At 38.5% G+C, this 18,792-nt stretch overlaps 1 protein-coding gene across 5 annotated transcripts in view; it reads left to right on the forward strand.

The window, feature by feature from the left end:
- LOC118828466 (dynamin binding protein) overlaps positions 1 to 18,792 on the forward strand; it is a 109,209-nt gene that overhangs the window by 88,231 nt on the left and 2,186 nt on the right. For all 5 annotated transcript variants that reach the window (XM_036735088.1, XM_036735086.1, XM_036735089.1 and 2 more), the window contains 10 exons: positions 3,659 to 3,806; positions 8,868 to 8,885; positions 9,039 to 9,238; positions 9,748 to 9,878; positions 10,839 to 10,943; positions 11,318 to 11,446; positions 12,054 to 12,386; positions 13,135 to 13,314; positions 14,575 to 14,773; positions 17,651 to 18,216. In XM_036735088.1, the coding sequence (XP_036590983.1) occupies positions 3,659 to 3,806; positions 8,868 to 8,885; positions 9,039 to 9,238; positions 9,748 to 9,878; positions 10,839 to 10,943; positions 11,318 to 11,446; positions 12,054 to 12,386; positions 13,135 to 13,314; positions 14,575 to 14,773; positions 17,651 to 18,216 (2,009 nt within the window). The remainder of the gene's footprint in view (positions 1 to 3,658; positions 3,807 to 8,867; positions 8,886 to 9,038; positions 9,239 to 9,747; positions 9,879 to 10,838; positions 10,944 to 11,317; positions 11,447 to 12,053; positions 12,387 to 13,134; positions 13,315 to 14,574; positions 14,774 to 17,650; positions 18,217 to 18,792) is intronic.

Genomic DNA, 18,792 nt, shown 5'->3' on the forward strand with positions numbered 1-18,792 from the left:
AGATGGCAGTGAGATGTAGAACACTACTCACTAATTCTGAAGAGCTAAAGATGAATATCATTCAGAGAGCATTGGGAAGGCATGTGACGGATGTGAGCTGGCTGCATCATATGATCAGGGAATCATTCCAAAGAACAAGAAGAAAGGACATTTTTGAATAATTATGTGATAGGAAGAAAAGATGGGCTAGTCAAATGACCAGGTTGAAAGATGATAAGTGTTCCCATAGTGCTCGCATTGGTACCTTGTAATATCAGAAGAAATTGAGAAAGACCTCCAAAATATTGGGTGTAACCCTGCTCCCTATTTTTGGAAGTCTGGATAAAAGTTGCACAGCAGAGACAAGCCTGAACGGGTTATAGTCTGCATCACTGGAGAGGATTCCTAAATCAATGAGGTTACAGAATTGTTTTTCTTTCTTCATTTCTATATAGTTGATTATGTTAAGACATTATTAATCTTGTCATCCCAAAAGTTGATGTAGCAATCCAATGGTTTTTTAAAAATTAATGAACTTTTTAAAAAACAGAGTCTGTGCTAGGGGTGGACCAGAGGCCTAGAATTTCAGACTTCTGTTCTTAAATGTCAGGAATCTCCGTAGAGGTCTTTTACAAAATTCCTTTAAAGCCTTATAATGGTAGTTGAGGAACACCAGCTGACATTGAATTCTCTGAGTAGGGGAATGGATTAGAAGCTGGTTCACGTATGTCCTGAATATCTAACTGATCATCATTGTGTAGCTTGTAATAAGCAGGTATGGTAGAAAAAACTACAGAATAAAACCAAATAAATGCACAGAATATCGAAAACTTCTTGCTTTAAGAAAATCAATAGAATGTTTAAGGGACTATTGGCACTTTGTCAGATGTAATAGAAACATAAAACCGCCTATTCATAAGGTACTTAAGAGTCTGGATAGGTACTTACATTTCATAACAGAGTTTAGAGAAAGGGCATATAAGTGGTTTATAAAGATCACATGGAGATGAGGGGAGTTGGGCTTTGGAGAACAGAAAGGATATTTATGCGGTGAGAGACAACTGGAAAACCTATCTGATTGGAGCAGAGAATTAATATTAGAATAGTGGAAAATAAGGACAGGATAAATGACCGGATTTTGGAGGGACTTGAAAAAGCCAGGTCAAGGAGTTTTGATTTGATTTACAGGCATTAAGAAACCCTTGTAACTTTTTCATTCGGTCAGCAAGCAGTGTTCTAGTTGCTGGAAATGCAAAGACAGAAGTCCTGCCCTCAAGGAGCTTATATTCTAGAGGGACCATGTAATAATACATAGAAATATATACAAAAACATATAAGGTTATTTGAACATGGAGGATCTTCCAGGGGAATTAGGAAAGGCCTTCTTCTGTAGGAAATGCCAGCTTCTGTAGGAAGTGGCATTTGAGCTGGGCTTTCAAGGAAACTAGAGGTTTCAAGAGAAAAGCGAAGAGAGAGAAAATTCCGGGAATGAAAGATTTCCAGAGACGAGATGGTGTATCGTGTTTGAGGGACAGCAAAGAGGCCAGTTTGGCTGTACAGAAGAGTGCCTGAAGGGAAGGTTAGAAAGCCAGTTTGGAGGTAGTTTGCTAAAAGGTTTGAATGTTCTTTTTGAAAAGAATGACATGAAGTACTATGTTTTAGGAAGATCACTCAGGCAGCAGTGTCCAAGTTAGTTTAGAAAGGTCACTGTCAAAGAGACTGATTAAGAGACTTTTGCAATAATGAAGAATGAGTTGTTAAGGCCTGTATTAGAATGGTGGCAGTGGGAATGGAGAGGAAGGAGACTGAGATAGTGCTAAGGAAGAAATGTAGGGGGTAAAGTCGAGGGGAAAAGCAAAGATGACCCTTAAGACTGTACCTGGGTAACTTGGGGAATGATTGTTTCCTTTACAGAAATAAGTGAATTAGATGTTACCTCTCTTCAATAGAGTACGATGGATGTGGAAGGTGCTGCCTGTTGTCAGATGTGATTACTTACTGTGTCTATTAGCTTTACTTTAATGTTTTTCTTTGTTACAAAGAAGGATTTGATGGGAAGGGAGTGCTTTAGGGGAAATGGTTAGTATCCTAAATAAGGCAACAAATAAAACTTTAAGATAAGAAATATTTTTACTTTTTTTTGAGGGGGGAAGGCAGGGCAATTGGGGTTAAGTGACTTGCCCAAAGTCACGCAGCTAGTAATTGTGTCAAGTGTCTGAGGTCTGATTTGAATTCAGGTCCCTCTGACTCCAGGGCTAGTGCTGTACTGACTGTGCCCCATAGCTGCACCAAGAAATAAGTTAATTGGCAGGAAATCAAAGCAGAAATATCCTTAAAATAGTTGAAATTACAAGACTGAAAATCATGTGCAAATGCAGAGCCATAGTCATTATAAAGGAGAGAGTTGTATCATTGGGAGAAGATAAGCTTTCTGAGGGAGTGAATTTGGAGAGAACCGAGGAGGAATTTTGCCATGGGGAAACTGATACTTCCCCCTCTGAGAAGGATAGAATGCCAGTGAAGGAGATAGAAAAGGAGCAGGTTAAGAATCTGTTATGGGGGCAGCTACGTGGTGCAGTGAGTAGAGCACCAGCCCTGGAGTCAGGAGGACCTGAGTTCAAATCAGGCCTCAGACACTTGATACACTAGCTGTGTGACCTTGGGCAAGTCACTTAACCCCAATTGCCCTGCCTTCCCTCCTCCCAAAAAAAAAGTCTGTTATGTAGTATTTGAGAAGCCTGTTAGACATTTTAAAGAAGTAGGGGTTGGTCCAGCGATTTCAAATGTAGGAGAGTGAAGAAAAATGAGGATTGAGAAGAGGGCATTGGATTTACCTAAAAGGGAGGTTATCAGCACTACCTTTAGAAATAGCAATTATTATAAATGTGGAAAAAAAAAGCCAAAGGAGGTAATGAATGGTGAGGAAGTGTTGCTGTGGAATCATTTATGCCAGAAATTTGACTATGCAAAGGGTGGTAGAAATTGCATAGTAGGAGGTTTAAGTTATGATTTTTTTTTTGTTTTAGCTAAAGGAGACATGCATGGGTGGAGAGAGAGAGAGAGAGAGAGTGTGTGTGTGTGTGTGTGTGTGTGTATGTGTGTGTGTGTGTGAGTGTGAGTAATGGGTCAAGATCCCAAGAGATGTTGGAATGGGATTGAGGTATTAGATAGAAGAATAGTTAACTTTGGCAAGGAAGAGAACCATCTCTTATTTTGAGAATGGAGGATAAAAGAAAAGATTGGCAAAGGCATTGAGAATTTTAGCAGACTGGCCAAAGAGAGTTGAGAGTTCTCATCAGATTGCCTCAGTGTTCTCAGTTCTGTCTAGTCATTGAGGGAAATTATTATGCTTTAAAGGTTTATTTAGTACTTACTGGAAAATAAAAACAAATGTAGGCTGAGAATTTCTTTTTGCTATAGTTCTCAGGGTTTTTGTTTTAAAAAAACACCATACCTCACTTCTTTAATTTTTTGCAATATTCTTACTCTTAATTAGGAGTAGTAGACTAATGAATGTGGTAATAATTGAGTACCAATTTTTAACCAAACTCCTGTTTATGTAATACTTTTGAGTTAGTATACTGTACTTGAGATACCTTAAGTATCTCAAGGTGAATTTGATGAAGGAGAAGGAAGCTATTTATACTTGCATTACTTAATATCCCTCTCTATTTTAAAGGACCTGTATTCTTGGAGCATCGGGATGAGCTTGAAGGAGTATACAAAGTTTACTGCCAGAATCATGATGAGGCCATTGCACTGCTGGAGATCTATGAGAAAGAGGAGAAGATTCAGAAGCATCTTCTAGAATACTTGGAAAACCTCAAGTAGGAACTTTGATCTTTTCGTCCCTCCCTCAGTCATTGGTTTTTTCCACGCTCTCTGCCCTTTTTCTCTCTTTCCACTCTTACTTCCTCTTGTCTTTATCCTATTTCATAACTCAGCCTAATATATCAGAGAGAGATTTTAAGTCACAGAGTCATGACCCTGGAAGGAGTCTTAAATGACCCAGCTCTAAAATCCCAGGATAACTATGGAACCATTCCAATTTCCTAGTGACCAAAAAATTATCTTGCGATTCTAAGACCTACCTACCCATGGCTGGAAAGGATATCATTTACTGGTTTGGGGGAACGGGGTTAACACAAGGCAGGGGAGGAAGGGAAGATAGAGGATGACTTTTTTTGTTTTTAATTAAACATTTTATTAGAAATAATATAACACATTACAGTATAATTCTATATACTACACTTATATCTAATATGTAACTATATGTTAATATATACCATATTATATACTATGCTGTTATATGTTAATATAGTCAATATTATTGTGTCATATATCTACTAAATATAATTATATTTCTTAATAATAACTTAAATTTATATGAATTAATATCAGTTGAGGTGTACATGATTTTGGCCACACAATGAGAAGACAGGAGTCAATGGAAGAGACTCCCTCTTAAGTCCCTATAAGGATTCTTTTCTTTATTCTTGCCTCAGTTTATTTTATTTCACTTATTGTGCCGTTCTTCACTAACATGCATTCTGCCTTGTAATATAGAAATAACTCTGGGTTCTTGAAGGTTGTGCCAAAAGAGTTCAAGCTCTGGCAGGTCACATTGAGCTGAAAAGGATTCAGGTGCTGGTCCTGTGATAGGCTGTCTGTTATCTGCGTACTACCCTCACTAAGTTCAGAGAATCTCATGATCAGAGGACAATGACTAAGATTTGGAGGGATTTTAGTCTGTATCTGTACCCGTATAAGAGAAATTACAGGTCCTTGAAGTATTGCAATGAGAGTTATAGGCATGTACTATACTAGGTACTAAAAAAAAATCCTTTAAAATTTTTTAAATGTTCCTTTTTATTAGGGATTTAATCAATGTCAATAAACATAACAAAAATATACTTTAATTTTAGCACTGTAGTAACAGAACTGTCCTGCTTATCTCTGTCTCCTTCTGAAATTCTGATTTCTCCTGGGCATTTGTTTCCTTGATGTTCTTCTTTGTTTGAATCACTATCACCACCCACCAACTCTGCCTACAGCCCCACTTTCATCACCCCCAAATAAAACTGCCAAGACTAGCAAGTATAGTCAGTCCAAACCTACACATTGGTCATTTCTGAATATATACTTCATTCTGTCTCTAATTCAGCCATTCTCAAAACATGGTCCCCAAGTCCCTCTCAAGGGGTCTGCAAGGTCAGAAGCATTTTCATAACAGTACTGACATTTTAATTTCTAATACAATAAACGTCAGTGAATGTAATTCACGTAAAAGCTCTTTGCAGGATTCTTAATAATTTTTTTTAAGAATGTAAAGGGATCCTGAGGCCAAAAAAATCTGAGAACTACTTTATTAAACTGCCCCTCTCCCAGGAAGCATGCTTCATCATCAAGAAAGAAGGAAGCTCTTTTAAGAGTTGAATGCTAGATTCTGAGTCTTGACTTTATTCCTGTCCTTAACTTTTCCTTTTAGATCTTTTTTCTATCCCTTGAACTGTTTTTTATTTCCATAAAATCCTTCTTAATTCAAGGGTTATTTGCCTGCTCTTATATGTCATCCTTTGTGTGCTCTCAGTTCCTTCTCTTTGTATATCACTGACCTTGCCATGAACAGTGTACACCACAGTAAACTTCAGATCACCAGTGTTCCCAAACCAGTTCTAGTGCCTCCCACTTCTTAGCTCCCCCTACAACCCTAAATAAGGTTTTACAAGCCCGATCCCTAAAAGGAAACAAAAATAGGTAGTTCCTATTTTTTAAATTATGGTGTGTGGGATAGGGGAAATTGTGGGGGGGGGTCCAGGGAAGGGGATGCACATGTGGGGATCTTTCTATGCTATCCTCAAATTGCAGATAAGATCAGCATTGGCTAGTTACAGGAGAGTAAATGTGGTAATCCTAGGGCAAGCTTGAATTAATTTGGGGTTTGAAGAGGAAAGTCTTGTTGATTTTACCTTTGTGTAACTTCTCTATTACTCACACCTACTCTCTTAGTCACTTGAAGCAGAGACTAGGATGGGCTGATTAATATTTAATGTCAGCATAATACACTTTTAAGTTTAGCCTGCATTATTAACATATTCTTCATCACTGTCTTAAGTCTAGAAAATCAGCAAAACAATCAAGTCCTGATTTCCAAGGTGTAAATGCCCAGCTGAGAATTTAACAGCTGGTTCCAGCTGACTTCAACATACACCTGCAGTAGAGGTTAAAGTGACTTACCCAGGTTCACTAATTAATACCAGAAAAGGAATTTGAACCCAGGTCTTCCTGACTTCAAGCCCAGCACTATGTACTCTATGCCATCTTTGTCTTTGCCACAGTTTTTTTTCTTTTATAATTCCTGAATCCAGCCTCTTAACTCCATCCCTGCCACAGCAGTTCTTTTCCAAGCCCTCAATGTCTTTTCACTGTATTATAACCACACCCTCCTCTTCAAATTCCCAACACTAGCCCCTCTGCCCTTTACTTGACTCTTAACACTTGCTATCTTTTTAGGAACTTGGATTTCCTTTACACAGCATATCCTCTATTTATAGCATACCTTTAGATGCTAAATAAATTTTTTAGTTATTAACATTAAGATTTTGGGGGCAGCTAGGTGGCACAGTGAGTAGAGCACTGGCCCTGGAGTCAGGAGGACCTGAGTTCGAATCCAGCCTCAGACATTTGACACATGTACTAGCTGTGTGACTTTGGGCAAGTCACTTAACCGCAATTGCCTGCCCCCCCCCCCCGAAAAAAAACCGTTAAGATTTTTATTGACTTTGTGAGATATGAAGAACAATTTCTTACAGCTGTGTATTCTTTTTGCTTTTACTTTCCAAATTTTATGCTTACCAAAATTGGATTCTTCCTTCATATTTTCTATTATAGTTATGTAGATTTTTTATTTTTCCTTAGAAACTTTTGGTATCATTCCCATTTGCTTTGTAGATCTCTTGTAGTTCTGAATTTAGCCCATTTAATAACTTTTACTTTTCTTGGCTTTCCTGTTATAATCTGTTCCATCTCACTAAAATTACTAGCTTGACAAGACCTAGCTTGCTTGGACTCCCTCTGTCCCTTAGCTTTTGTATGAACTTGATCTTTTCTTTAACTTGGAGAATGCTAATAAATTCATAGGAGTATAGATTTTATTTTGCACTTGAACGTACAGTTTTTTGTTTAAACATTTTTTCCATCCCTCCCACTCCCCACATGGGGGGAAAAATGAAAACAAAACCCTTGTAACAAATATGTGTAGCCAAGCAAAACAAATTCCTGGCATTGGACATGTACAAAAAAAAATGTCTTATTCTACACCTTGAGTCATCACCTCTCTTGTCAGATTGGAATTGTGAATTGGTCACTGCATTGATCAGAATTCTTGGTTAAGATGTTATTGGCATTCTTATTGTGTAAATCATTCTGGTTCTGCTTACTTCACTGGGTCAGTTCACATAAGTCTTCGCAGCTTTCTCTAAAACTATCTTCTTCATCCATTCTAATGGCACAATAGTATTATATTATATTCATGTACCATAATTTGTTTGGCCATTTCCCAAATGATGGGTAACATACCTGTTTTTTCCTACTGCAAAAAGAACAGCAATAAATATTTTTGTAGACATTGATCCTTTTCCTCTTTCTTTTAGAGTATAGGCTTAGCAGTAATATTGATGATTCAGAAGATATATACATAGATATATCTATATCTATATCTATATCTATATCTAGATATAGATATATATAGTTTAGTAATATTTTGGGCATGGTTCTAAATGGCTTTCCAGAACTGCTAAACCAGTTTGTAGCTCCCTCAATAGTGCATTACTGTTCCTGTTTTCCTGTAGCCCCTCCAACATTTGTCATTTTAATTTTTGTCAGTTTGCCAGTCTTATTGGTATAAAATGGAACCTCACAACTGCAAACTTGATCTTCTTTAATAGTTTCCTGAGTTTGGCAGTCTATTTTTCTGAAATTTTTGTCTGTTCGTTTCTGTCTCTAAAGTTACTGAAATCATTCCCTTTATAGTTTATTCCAATGTATATCATTTCTTGTGAGGAAAAGCTGGTACTGTTCTAATTTTTCTTATTCTCAAGAACTTAAATGATATGTATATTATTATTTTTCCCCCAAGATCCTTGAGTAGTTAAGATCCTTTCTCTCTATCAGTTTTGACCGAAGGATGTCTGTACTTTGTTGTGGTTTAGAGGTCCATGCTGAAACTTTGTCATTATGCTTTGTTATTCCTTTTAGCTTTACTTATAGGGACTTTAGTTGAACTGTTTTCGGTTGATTTATGTTTGGAAGTTCTCCCTTTGTTGAGTTAATATTTCTAGGTTAGTGGGTTCAAGGGGACCTAATACTTTCCCTAAAGCATCAGGAAGAGAGCTTGTGTCCAAGTAAATAATCCCCAGAATAGGGACAAAGACCAAGTACTGTTACTCTTGGCAAATCGCCAAGAAGCATTTCCCTAGATATAGCAGAGTTTTTTAAGGGAGGCTGCAAATAATAAGATGCATTAGGTCATAGATTCTTCATATATGTATATACAAGGTTAGAGATTTAATTCTTCACTTTTCCTACCAACATTTGAGAAATACCTATTTGCCAAACCAGCCATTGCATGGGAGGATGACAGATGCATACATCTTTCTCAAATTCTAAATCCCATGTCCAGTCCTTGTATAGTGCCAGACACCTGAGAAAGGCATACTTTTAGTTATGAAGTTTATCTCTTCTTTCTAATAGCCTAGATAGGGCAAGAATTTCTAGTTTCCTCTTTTCCCATGTGATTTGGCATAACCAGTGGATATCCATGCCTTGAGATTAATATGAAAAACCTCTAACAAATTGTCTCTTTTCTTTTCATGTTCTCTACCTTATAGGAGCCTGTACAGTGAATGGTAAGTTCCTTTGTTCCTTGCTGTGTCAGTCTGTTCTTTTGTTCATTGATTTTTCCCATATGATCTCTTTTACAAGCACAAATATTATGTTTTGCATGTAAGTGACACAAAAGTTGTGATGATTGATGAAAACTTCTTTTTCTTCTCCCACAGGGGTTGCACAAACTACATTAACTTGGGCTCCTTCCTCATCAAACCAGTGCAGAGAGTTATGCGTTACCCACTGCTGCTAATGGAGCTCCTGAATTCTACTCCAGAGTCTCACCCTGACAAAGTTCCTTTAACCAGTGCTGTTCTTGCTGTCAAGGAGATCAATGTCAACATCAATGAATATAAACGTCGAAAGGACCTGGGTAAGATTGGCATGGCAGAATTCCTAGAAAAGAAGGAGGTTATGAGAAGAAAAGCCCTTTTAAGAGAGGTTGACTGAAGAGATAGTTGGAAGTTACAGTAGAGAATGGTGGAATTGCTTGGGGATGTAATTTTTATAAATAGTCATTCTAAACCGAGTAAGTACAAACAAAAATTAACATTTAGATACACAGATGTATAAATGAAGTCATAATACATCTGTAACTTCAGTTATTTAGCTATGTAACTTTAACAAGACAGTAACAAAAGTGCTCTTTCCATCTTCTTTTTGGAGCTCTTTTTTTTTTTTCCAGTTGTATATTTTAGGGATTTTGTTACAGTTTTTACATAGTTTTGGTCAGTATTTATAGTGTATATCATCCTGTTTCTTCAGTGATGATGGGGATTCGGTCTTGTTTTGGTACTAAATCCCAGTTTTATAGCCAAATACTCCAGTCCCTATCAGTGTTTTAGAGAGTGTTCAGTCACTAACTCAAGTTTTTCCCTGTAGTCCTCAAGTACCGTAAAGGAGATGAAGACAGCCTAATGGAGAAAATCTCTAAACTTAACATCCACTCCATCATTAAGAAATCCAACAGAGTAAGCAGTCACCTGAAGCACCTCACAGGCTTTGCTCCTCAGGTAAGATCCTATCATATCTTGGGCTACTGAAGAGAAAATTGATGTGTTTGTTCATAATTAGCTGGTATAGCTAACTATTCATGCCTGAGTTCTGTACATGGGTTTAAGTTGCAGAAGAAAAAGCAATTTTCTCTGGAGTAGAGCCTTATCTGTCTCCTGGAATTTATACCGTAACTTAGGGAGTGACTTATGACACATTTCTTCACTAATCCCCAGATATCTGCTACCTTCCCTCTCCTCCCACCATAAGATAACCTTTTCATTCCAGAAATTCTCTCCCTTCCTTAGCTAACCATTCTAGTGTATGTCAGCAATTAAGTTTAGGAACCTGAAGACGCTGGCTCTGTATGTTAATTTGCTCTTTGAATACGTAATTGGGAATACAGATACCCGAAACTTGCTTCTTGACCTTAGAGAGCCATCAGGCAGAGATGAGACTAACATACATTAAAAAATTAGAACAAAATAAAACTAAGTTCCTAATTATATAATGTGTCCTATGAATTCCTCGTGGTTCACAGGAAGGAACAGTGAAGGCTGGAGATTCAGGGGAAGCCTCATGGAGGAAGTGATACTTGAGATGAGCCTTAAATGACAAAAAGGAGTTCATCAGAGGAGAAGAGGGAAGAGCTTTACATATTAAGGGAACAAGAAGGAAAGCATGAGGCTGGAACGATTACGGCCGGTGCCAGGGGCAGTAAAGACAGCGACCTGATCAGACTAGAAAGTGTTTTTGTCAAAGCATAGTGGGAAATGCGGCTAGACAGGTAAAGTAGAGACCCCAATGACATGGTTTGAGAAGGTAGGCACAGCCAGTTAGGTTTGGTCCATCCGTAAACTGGGAGCCAAACGGAATAATGAAGTATTTAAGGGAGACCTGTTTCTCAGGCTTTAATTGGGCATTGTGACTTGACTGTAAACAGAAAGAAAGAACATATGTTTATTGTTTGTCTTATACAGATAAGAGATGAAGCATTTGAAGAAACTGAGAAGAACTTCAGAATGCAAGAAAGACTTATTAAATCTTTTATCCGAGACCTTTCCCTCTACCTTCAGCATATTCGTGTGAGTAAATAGCCAACTATTCATGTTTATGTATTATTTACCTAAATTCATCAATACATTTTGTTTTGATGCAATAGACAATAAATCTCCCTTACAGAGTATTTTTCTCCAACCCACAGGATTTGTTAACAAGTTATTTACAGAAAGGAGGGACAGCTTTTAATTTTGAGAGTGTGGTTCATAGACCTGACTAGTACAACTTCCGCGTTTTACAGATTAAGAAACAGGGCTAGAGAGGTTAAGTCTCAAAGTTACATAGGTGGCAAATAGTAGAGCCAAGATTTGAATCCAGCTCTTCTGACTTTAAATCTAGTCTTCTTTCAGCTGTAATAGGCTGCCTTGATTATAACCATTTGTTATGATTCTTGCTCCAGGAATCAGCATGTATGAAAGTTTTGGCTGCTATCAGCATGTGGGATGTGTGTATGGAGAAGGGAAATGGAGACTTGGAGAAATTTGAGAAAGTACATCGTTATATCAGTGACCAGCTCTTCACAGATTTTGTAAGTGATTTCCTCTGGTATTATTTCGTACAAGTTGGCCTCCTTCCTACTCATAACTACCTTTGACATCCAGGTCCTGAAAAAAGTTGTAGAAATGTAAATATGTAGGAATTACTCATAGGTTCTTGAGTTGTACTAACTTCAGGCTTTTGGTTATTGAATACGGTGTCCCTTTACTTAAAAGTTATATTCAAGCCATACACAGTTAAGGCAGCCAAACCTGGTTTGCAGTTTGAATATTAATCTTTTTTTAGGCGTGTACTTTGGCATTAATCATCAGTTTACATTAATTGGTGAAACTTCAGATGGAAAATGATTTGACATCATTTATTAAGCACAGTTGTTTGTAAGTGCTGGGCAAATTGGATAGGTGAATAGATAGAAATTTAAAATGTAGAATAGAGGTGCGAAATAATGTCATTCATCCTGGAATGCTATGGATAAATATTACCCTGGCATGAATCCTTACAAATGGATCTATATTCCAGCATGTGAACAAATAGCAGATGTGGGCAGACAGTGCAGACTGTGACCAAATTAGGCTAGGAATATAGGCCTGGCAGTCCAAGTAATTTGCCCAAACAATGTTCCTTTCTCTTCCCCACAGAAAGAGAGGACAGAGCGGCTTGTCATCTCACCCTTGAACCAGCTTTTGAGCATGTTCACAGGACCCCACAAGCTGGTCCAGAAACGCTTTGATAAGCTGTTGGACTTCTACAATTGCACAGAACGGGCAGAAAAGTTGAAGGACAAGAAAACTTTGGAAGAATTGCAGTCTGCCCGTAACAACTATGAGGCCTTAAATGCACAGTTGTTGGATGAACTCCCTAAATTCAGACATTATGCCCAAGGCCTTTTCTCCAATTGTATCCATGGCTATGCAGAGGCACACTGTGATTTTGTGCATCGGGCCCTGCAGGAGCTGCAGCCGCTGCTCACAGTGAGTGCCTTATTCCTTTTAGCGATGTGAGGGAAGAGCATCCTCTTTCTGAAATGCCACTCATTTTGTATGGGAAATGGCAGTATTTGGTGAATAATGTAGATCTCAATAGGTATGATCTGGCGCTGGATCAAGTCTAGCTACAGTTCACATTCTTGATCTTCTTTCATTGTTGGTGAGATATCCTCTCTGGAAGTTTCTCTTATTCCATCAGAATTGAACCTTACAGATCATCTAGTGTGCCCCTTACCTGAGTAGGAGCCATCTCTCCACTGTCTCTAACAGTGGTCATCCAACCTCCACTTGAAGGCCTCTCTTTATGGAAAACTTAGTACTTCCCAAGGCAATTCATATCACCATTGGACCACTTAAAATCATTGTGATGTTTTCCCTTATATTGAAAAAAAAATAGCCTCCCTGAAATATCCACTCCTTAACAAACAAAACAAAAACTCTTCTACTATCTTTCTTTCAAATACTTGAAGTCAGTGATCCTCTGCCCCCATGTCTTCTCTTGACCAGGTTAAATAGGCTGGTCAGTTTTGCATTTTGGCTGTGCATAAAAATCATTGTTCTTTTTGTTGGGGTTGATACTCCAAACCTCAGTTGTTGATTCTTTACATGGGGTGGACTGAAGCAGAGCCTTAACTCCCAGAATTAATTTTGATGAAGCATTCATTCCTGCAGTTCTTTCATCTTTTTGATTCTTTCCCTGCCTTATCATTGCTCTCCTTTTCATGGGCTCTAGCTGCTTAAAGTTGCTGACAGAGAGGGAAACCTTATCGCCATCTTCCATGAAGAGCACAGCCGAGTTCTTCAGCAGCTCCAGGTCTTTACTTTCTTCCCGGAAGCTCTTCCAGTCACTAAGAAGCCCTTTGAGAGAAAAACTATGGAGCGCCAGTCTTCTCGGAAGCCTCTTCAGGGTTTGGTGAGTACAAGACTACCTCTGTAGATGAAGTTTGTGTACCCAAGCCAGTGTGACAAGAAAGAGTCGTTATACAAAGTTTATAGGAGCTTAAATGTTGTAGCAGACGGAAAGTAAGAATTCCTCTATTCTTGTCTCAGTTCTATCAAAGATACCTGGAGTAGTGAATTTGTTTGTAATTTTCACAGAATGTATTTATCCCATTCATTTCTCTGAAAAGCATAATTTAGACCTGATCTTGATGATTATCAGAAGGGAATTAATTCCTTATTAAAGTTATATGTCTTTACTATATAATGAAAAAGGTAACTTTTTAAAAAAAAATTCCAACCTTTGTCATTTTAATTTTTAAAAAAATACCTTTTTAGTAATGTCTTTTGTTTTTATATTAATTCGATCTTTACACAGACCCAATGAGCTTTCCCTCATAACAAAAGAAAAACAGGTAAGCTAGACCACTTGACATAGAGCAGCATTCTCCCTCATCAAACCACAGTTCTTCAAAGAAGGGAGGAAGAGGTGCACAATTCCCTCTTCTCTAAGGCCAATAATGGTCATTGCAGTGACATGGTATTTGGCTTTGGTTGAATATTCTTTTCATTTGCATAATTGTAGTCATTGTGTATAGTTTCCTGGGTCTATTTAATTCATTCAACTGCTGATGCTTTTTTTTCCCCTAAATTCGTCATATTTGGTTTCTTGCAGCACAAGAATATCCCATGCATTATTATACCACAGTTATTCACTCATTCCCCATTTTATTCACCTACTTTAGACCCTACTTTTTGGCCACCAATTTATTTATGAAGATAAAATGATAATTCTTCTTAACCCAGATAGAAAGAAATTGAACACAAAAGATCTTGGCCTATACCTGTAATGAGGCCAAGTAGTCATAATGATAATAGCTAACATTTATATAGAGCTTACTATGCACCAGGCACTGTGCTGAGCACTTATTTGATCCTCACAACAACCCTGGGAGATAGTTGCTATTCCTATCTCTGTTTTTACAGATGAGGAAGCTGAGGCAAACAGAGATGAAATGACTTCTCAGAGTCACATAGCTAGAAAGTGTCTGAATCTGGATTTGAACTCAGATCCTCCTGACCCTAGACCTGGTGCTCTCTCTACCTAGGTCTTAACATTTCTAGTGAGAGAAGATTTTTGCCATTGCTTCTGAGACTCTCTTTGAACAGGATGTGAATTAATCCGAATGAGGAGCCATTATTAATCACTTGTACATTTTGTGTTACCTTTCAGCCAAGCTATATGCTACAGTCAGATGAACTCCGTACTACCCTGCTAGCCAGATATCCCCCTGAAAAACTCTTCCAAGCAGAACGAAACTTCAACGGTGCCCAAGACCTAGATGTGTCACTACTCGAGGGAGACCTTGTGGGCGTAATCAAAAAGAAGGACCCTATGGGCAGTCAGAATCGATGGCTGATTGACAATGGAGGTGAGTGTTTGAGAGGGCGTTTGGGGCTAGCTGCTCAGCAAGGACAAATGGTATTTTGAGTTATTCATGAATTTGGTCCAATCTAGGAACACATGACAATGTCTTTTAATTCTTGCTTCATTGAATCAGATGTCTTGATTCTCAAGATGTCATTTGATTTGTCCTTTATCCTTAGATGATCCTGTGTAACACCTATGCTTCAAAGATGACAATCTGTTTATTTCTTTTAAATCTCCAAAGGAGACTTTTTGGCTTATCTTGGAAATATATTTGATAAAAATCGATTAAAACTTACATCTAGTAAAATCCTTCCTCTGATAGCTAACTTAACTCATTCTTGGCATAACTTTTTGAAATGCAGGTAAAATCATCTTGGGTTCAAGTCCTAGGTCCTGTAGTTACTATGTGGGAAAATCACTTAACCTCTGATCAATCTTCATTTCCTCTTTTGTAAAAATAGGTATTTGTACCATCTTATAAGTCCTGTCATCACCTCTCTGAAGATGACCCCCCAGATGTACATCTCCGGCCTTAACCTCCACATTTCCAACTCCTAAATGTCTCCACTCGTGTCTTACTGGCAGTTCAAGTGCAACATATCCAAAACCAAAACCATTTTCTCTCCCCCTCCTCCAAAACATCCCTGTTTCGTTCATTGTGTTCTTGTTGCCTAGGCTTGAAACTTCAGACCCAGCTTTAATTCTTCCTTCTCATTCCCCACATCCAACTTGTCTTGTTGATTTTGCTTTATTTATTATATCCATCCCCTTCTCTTTATTTACAACTGCATTCTGATTTGAGTCCTTGTCACCTCTCACCTGAACTCCTCTTATAGTCTTCTTATTGGTCTTCTTTGCCTCTAGTATCCTCCCTTCTCTAAATTATATTTCACACAGCTGTCAAAATAATCTTCCTGAGGTCTGATTTTGTCACTTCCCTGCTCAGTGGTTTCCAGTTGCTGTTTAACATAAAACAAAATCTCCTTAGCTCAGCATTTAAGGCCTTCTCTAGTCTGTTTCCCATCCTACTTTTCCAAGAAACTGGATTTCTAGAACCCTTTTGAACTTACATCCATGGACTTGTATAGAGTTTCCCTTCATGCTTGAAATTCACTCCTTCCTCATCTTTGCCTTTCAGAGGCTTTGTCTTCAAGGCTCTGCTCATTCCCTGATCCTCAACTAAAATTGTTTCTTCCATCCTCAGATTTTCCTAGGGTACTTTGTCTGGATCTGCCTTTGCCTGATTATTCCCTACTTACTTCAGTTTGTACTTATCTGTATACTTCTCAGTATAGACGTCTGTTCCCCCAGGAATGTTAGCTCTTCAGGGGCAAAGATTTTGTCATATTATATTTTTGTAACTTGAGTTCTTCGAGTAGTATTTTTAGAGGAAACATTGAATGAACATTCTGTTGACTTCATAGCATTCCAGGAGTGGTACATTTTCAGTAGGCATGAGTGGTTGTTATTGGACTAGGGGATTAGAGAAACCCTGTGATTTGAAGACCTTACAGTTTGTTGGGATTTCAACAGGACACATCAAATCATAGGATTTCAAGGTAGAAACTTTAGAGAACACCTAGTCCAGAGGTTCCTAACCCAGGGGCATATGAAAATTTTTTTTAATATTTTAATAAAATTGCTTTCTTTCTAATCCTTTGTATTTTATTTTAAGCATTTAAAAGCATTCTTCTGAGAAGGGGAGGTCCATAGGCTTTCCTGGAATGGCAGAGGGGTCTGTACACAGTAAAGGTTAAGTGCACCTGATTAAGTCCACTGAGGTGCAAGGATTTGCATAGTGCCCTTGGGACTAGAAGGGACCTTACATTTTCCCTTGGGACGTATTTCTTGTCTCAGTAACCTTGGAGATAAAAATTTGGATTAAACAATAGGCCAGCTAGGTAAATAAATACGATCTAGACTTGGATTACAAAAATCCACTTCCACAAGTACAATAGAAGAAAAACATGGCAGGACAACACTTGATGCAAAGAAAACTTTAGAGGTTTTATTTGATATCAACTCAGTGCCAATTACATGATATGGCCGGGGTATCGAGGGGCATGAAGCCATGGCACGAGAGTCATTTGGCAGAACTGTAGGTGTTTCTGGAAAAGAGAAGACTGCTTGCTTTGTTCAGTCATTCAGTCGTGTCCAACTCTTTGTGATCCCATGGACCATAGTACGCCAGGCCCTTCTGTCCTCCACAGTCTCCCAAAGTCCGTCCGAGCTCACATTCTCTGTTTGCATGGCACTTATCAATCCATCTCCTCCTCTGCTGTCCCCTTCTCCTTTTGCCTTCAACCTTTCCTAACATTAGAGTCTCTTCCATTGACCCCTGTCTTCTCATTGTGTGGCCAAAATCATTATGTGACCTTCCAGTTTCCCAGTGGCAAGCATAAGGCCCCTTTTAGTCCCAAGGGTATTATGCAGATTTAAAAAATTTATAAATCATTTTACAAAAAAAGTTTACATCTACATTATTTCATTGGAACAGTATAGCAGTCCTGTAAAGTACATACTACAGAGGTACTACAGATTTTCCCTATTTTACAGATGAGGAAATTGGAGATTCAGAGCAACTTGCCAGTGGTCACACAGCCAGTAAGCAGAGGCATAATTTGAACTCCAGTCTTCCTGACTTCAAGTGCAACACTTGGTCCACTATTTCATGCCTCATTGAACTGGATGAGCTCCTAACATTCCTTCTGATACTGGCTCTGTGATTTGAAGACCGTTCTTTCTTGTCACTAGACATCTTGGTATTTTTGAGTGTTATTAGCAACCTGACTATTGATTTTGTTATTTCTTTGCTGCCTTGAAAACTGCTGATGTTTTTTATTTATTTACTTTATTTTACTTATTTTATTTACTGTAGTCACCAAAGGCTTTGTGTACAGCTCCTTCTTGAAGCCCTACAACCCACGCCGGAGCCACTCAGATGTTTCTGTCGGCAGCCATTCCTCCACTGAATCGGAGCACAGCAATTCTTCTCCCAAATTCCCCAGAAAGAATAGCAACAACGCCTTGTCTGTAAACCCTGGCAATGTAGCAGTTGACTTCACCTCAGGACCACTCCAGCAGCCTGCTCAGAACTCTTCCTTGTGGCAAGAGTCTGGCCAGGAGAATGTCCATACTTCTTCAAACTCAGTTGTTCCTGAGGGAGGGCCTTCCAGATGCCTCCTAGACAAAGACTCTCCTTCCCAAACTAGGTCATGGAATGCTGTGGACCTAGTAGACTTAACTAGAGATGCTGACCAACAGACTCCTACCATGAGAGGCTACCGACACTCCGGTCACCCTGAAACAGTTAGCCAAGTAGTGCCACGACGCAATGGGCAGCCTAGGCAAGGGGGAGATCTCTCAAAAGGATATTCGAAGATGCTACCCTCAGTGGAAGATCAAAATGAAGAGCTGGAAAGCACTGAGGCCACAGGCAACCAGGTGAGTGTTACCCAAGGTTCCCAAATTTACTAAGAAGAGATAGAATACAATAAGGATAAGGACTGCTTTTTCCTTTGGGTGGGTCATGTGAGGACATAAAAAGAAAACCTGGTCATCAAGCACCTCCTGTAATTGATGCTTTTAAAAAAATTATTTATTTTTAGTTTACAATATTCAGTTCCACAGGCTTTTGAGGTCCAAATTTTCTCCCTTCCCTCCCTTCTCCCCTCCCCAAGGTGGCATGCAATCTAATATAGATTCTACATATACATTCACATTAAACGTATTTTCATATTAGTCATGGTGCAAAGAAGAATTATAACCAATGGAATGAACCATGAGAAAGAAGAAACAAAACAAAATAAAAAGAGAGAGCAAATAGTATGTTTCGGTCTGCTTTCAGACTCTGCATTCTTTCTCTGGATAAGGATAGCATTTTCCTTCATGAGTCTTTTAGAGTTGTCTTAGATCCTTGCATTCCATAGAAGAGCCAAGTCTATCATAGTGTGGCTGTAACTGTGTACAATGTTCTCCTGGTTCTGCTCCTCTCACTAAGCATCAGTTTGTGTAAGTCTA

The sequence above is a fragment of the Trichosurus vulpecula genome, chromosome 8 (genome assembly GCF_011100635.1).
Source record: "Trichosurus vulpecula isolate mTriVul1 chromosome 8, mTriVul1.pri, whole genome shotgun sequence".
Taxonomy (NCBI): domain Eukaryota; kingdom Metazoa; phylum Chordata; class Mammalia; order Diprotodontia; family Phalangeridae; genus Trichosurus; species Trichosurus vulpecula.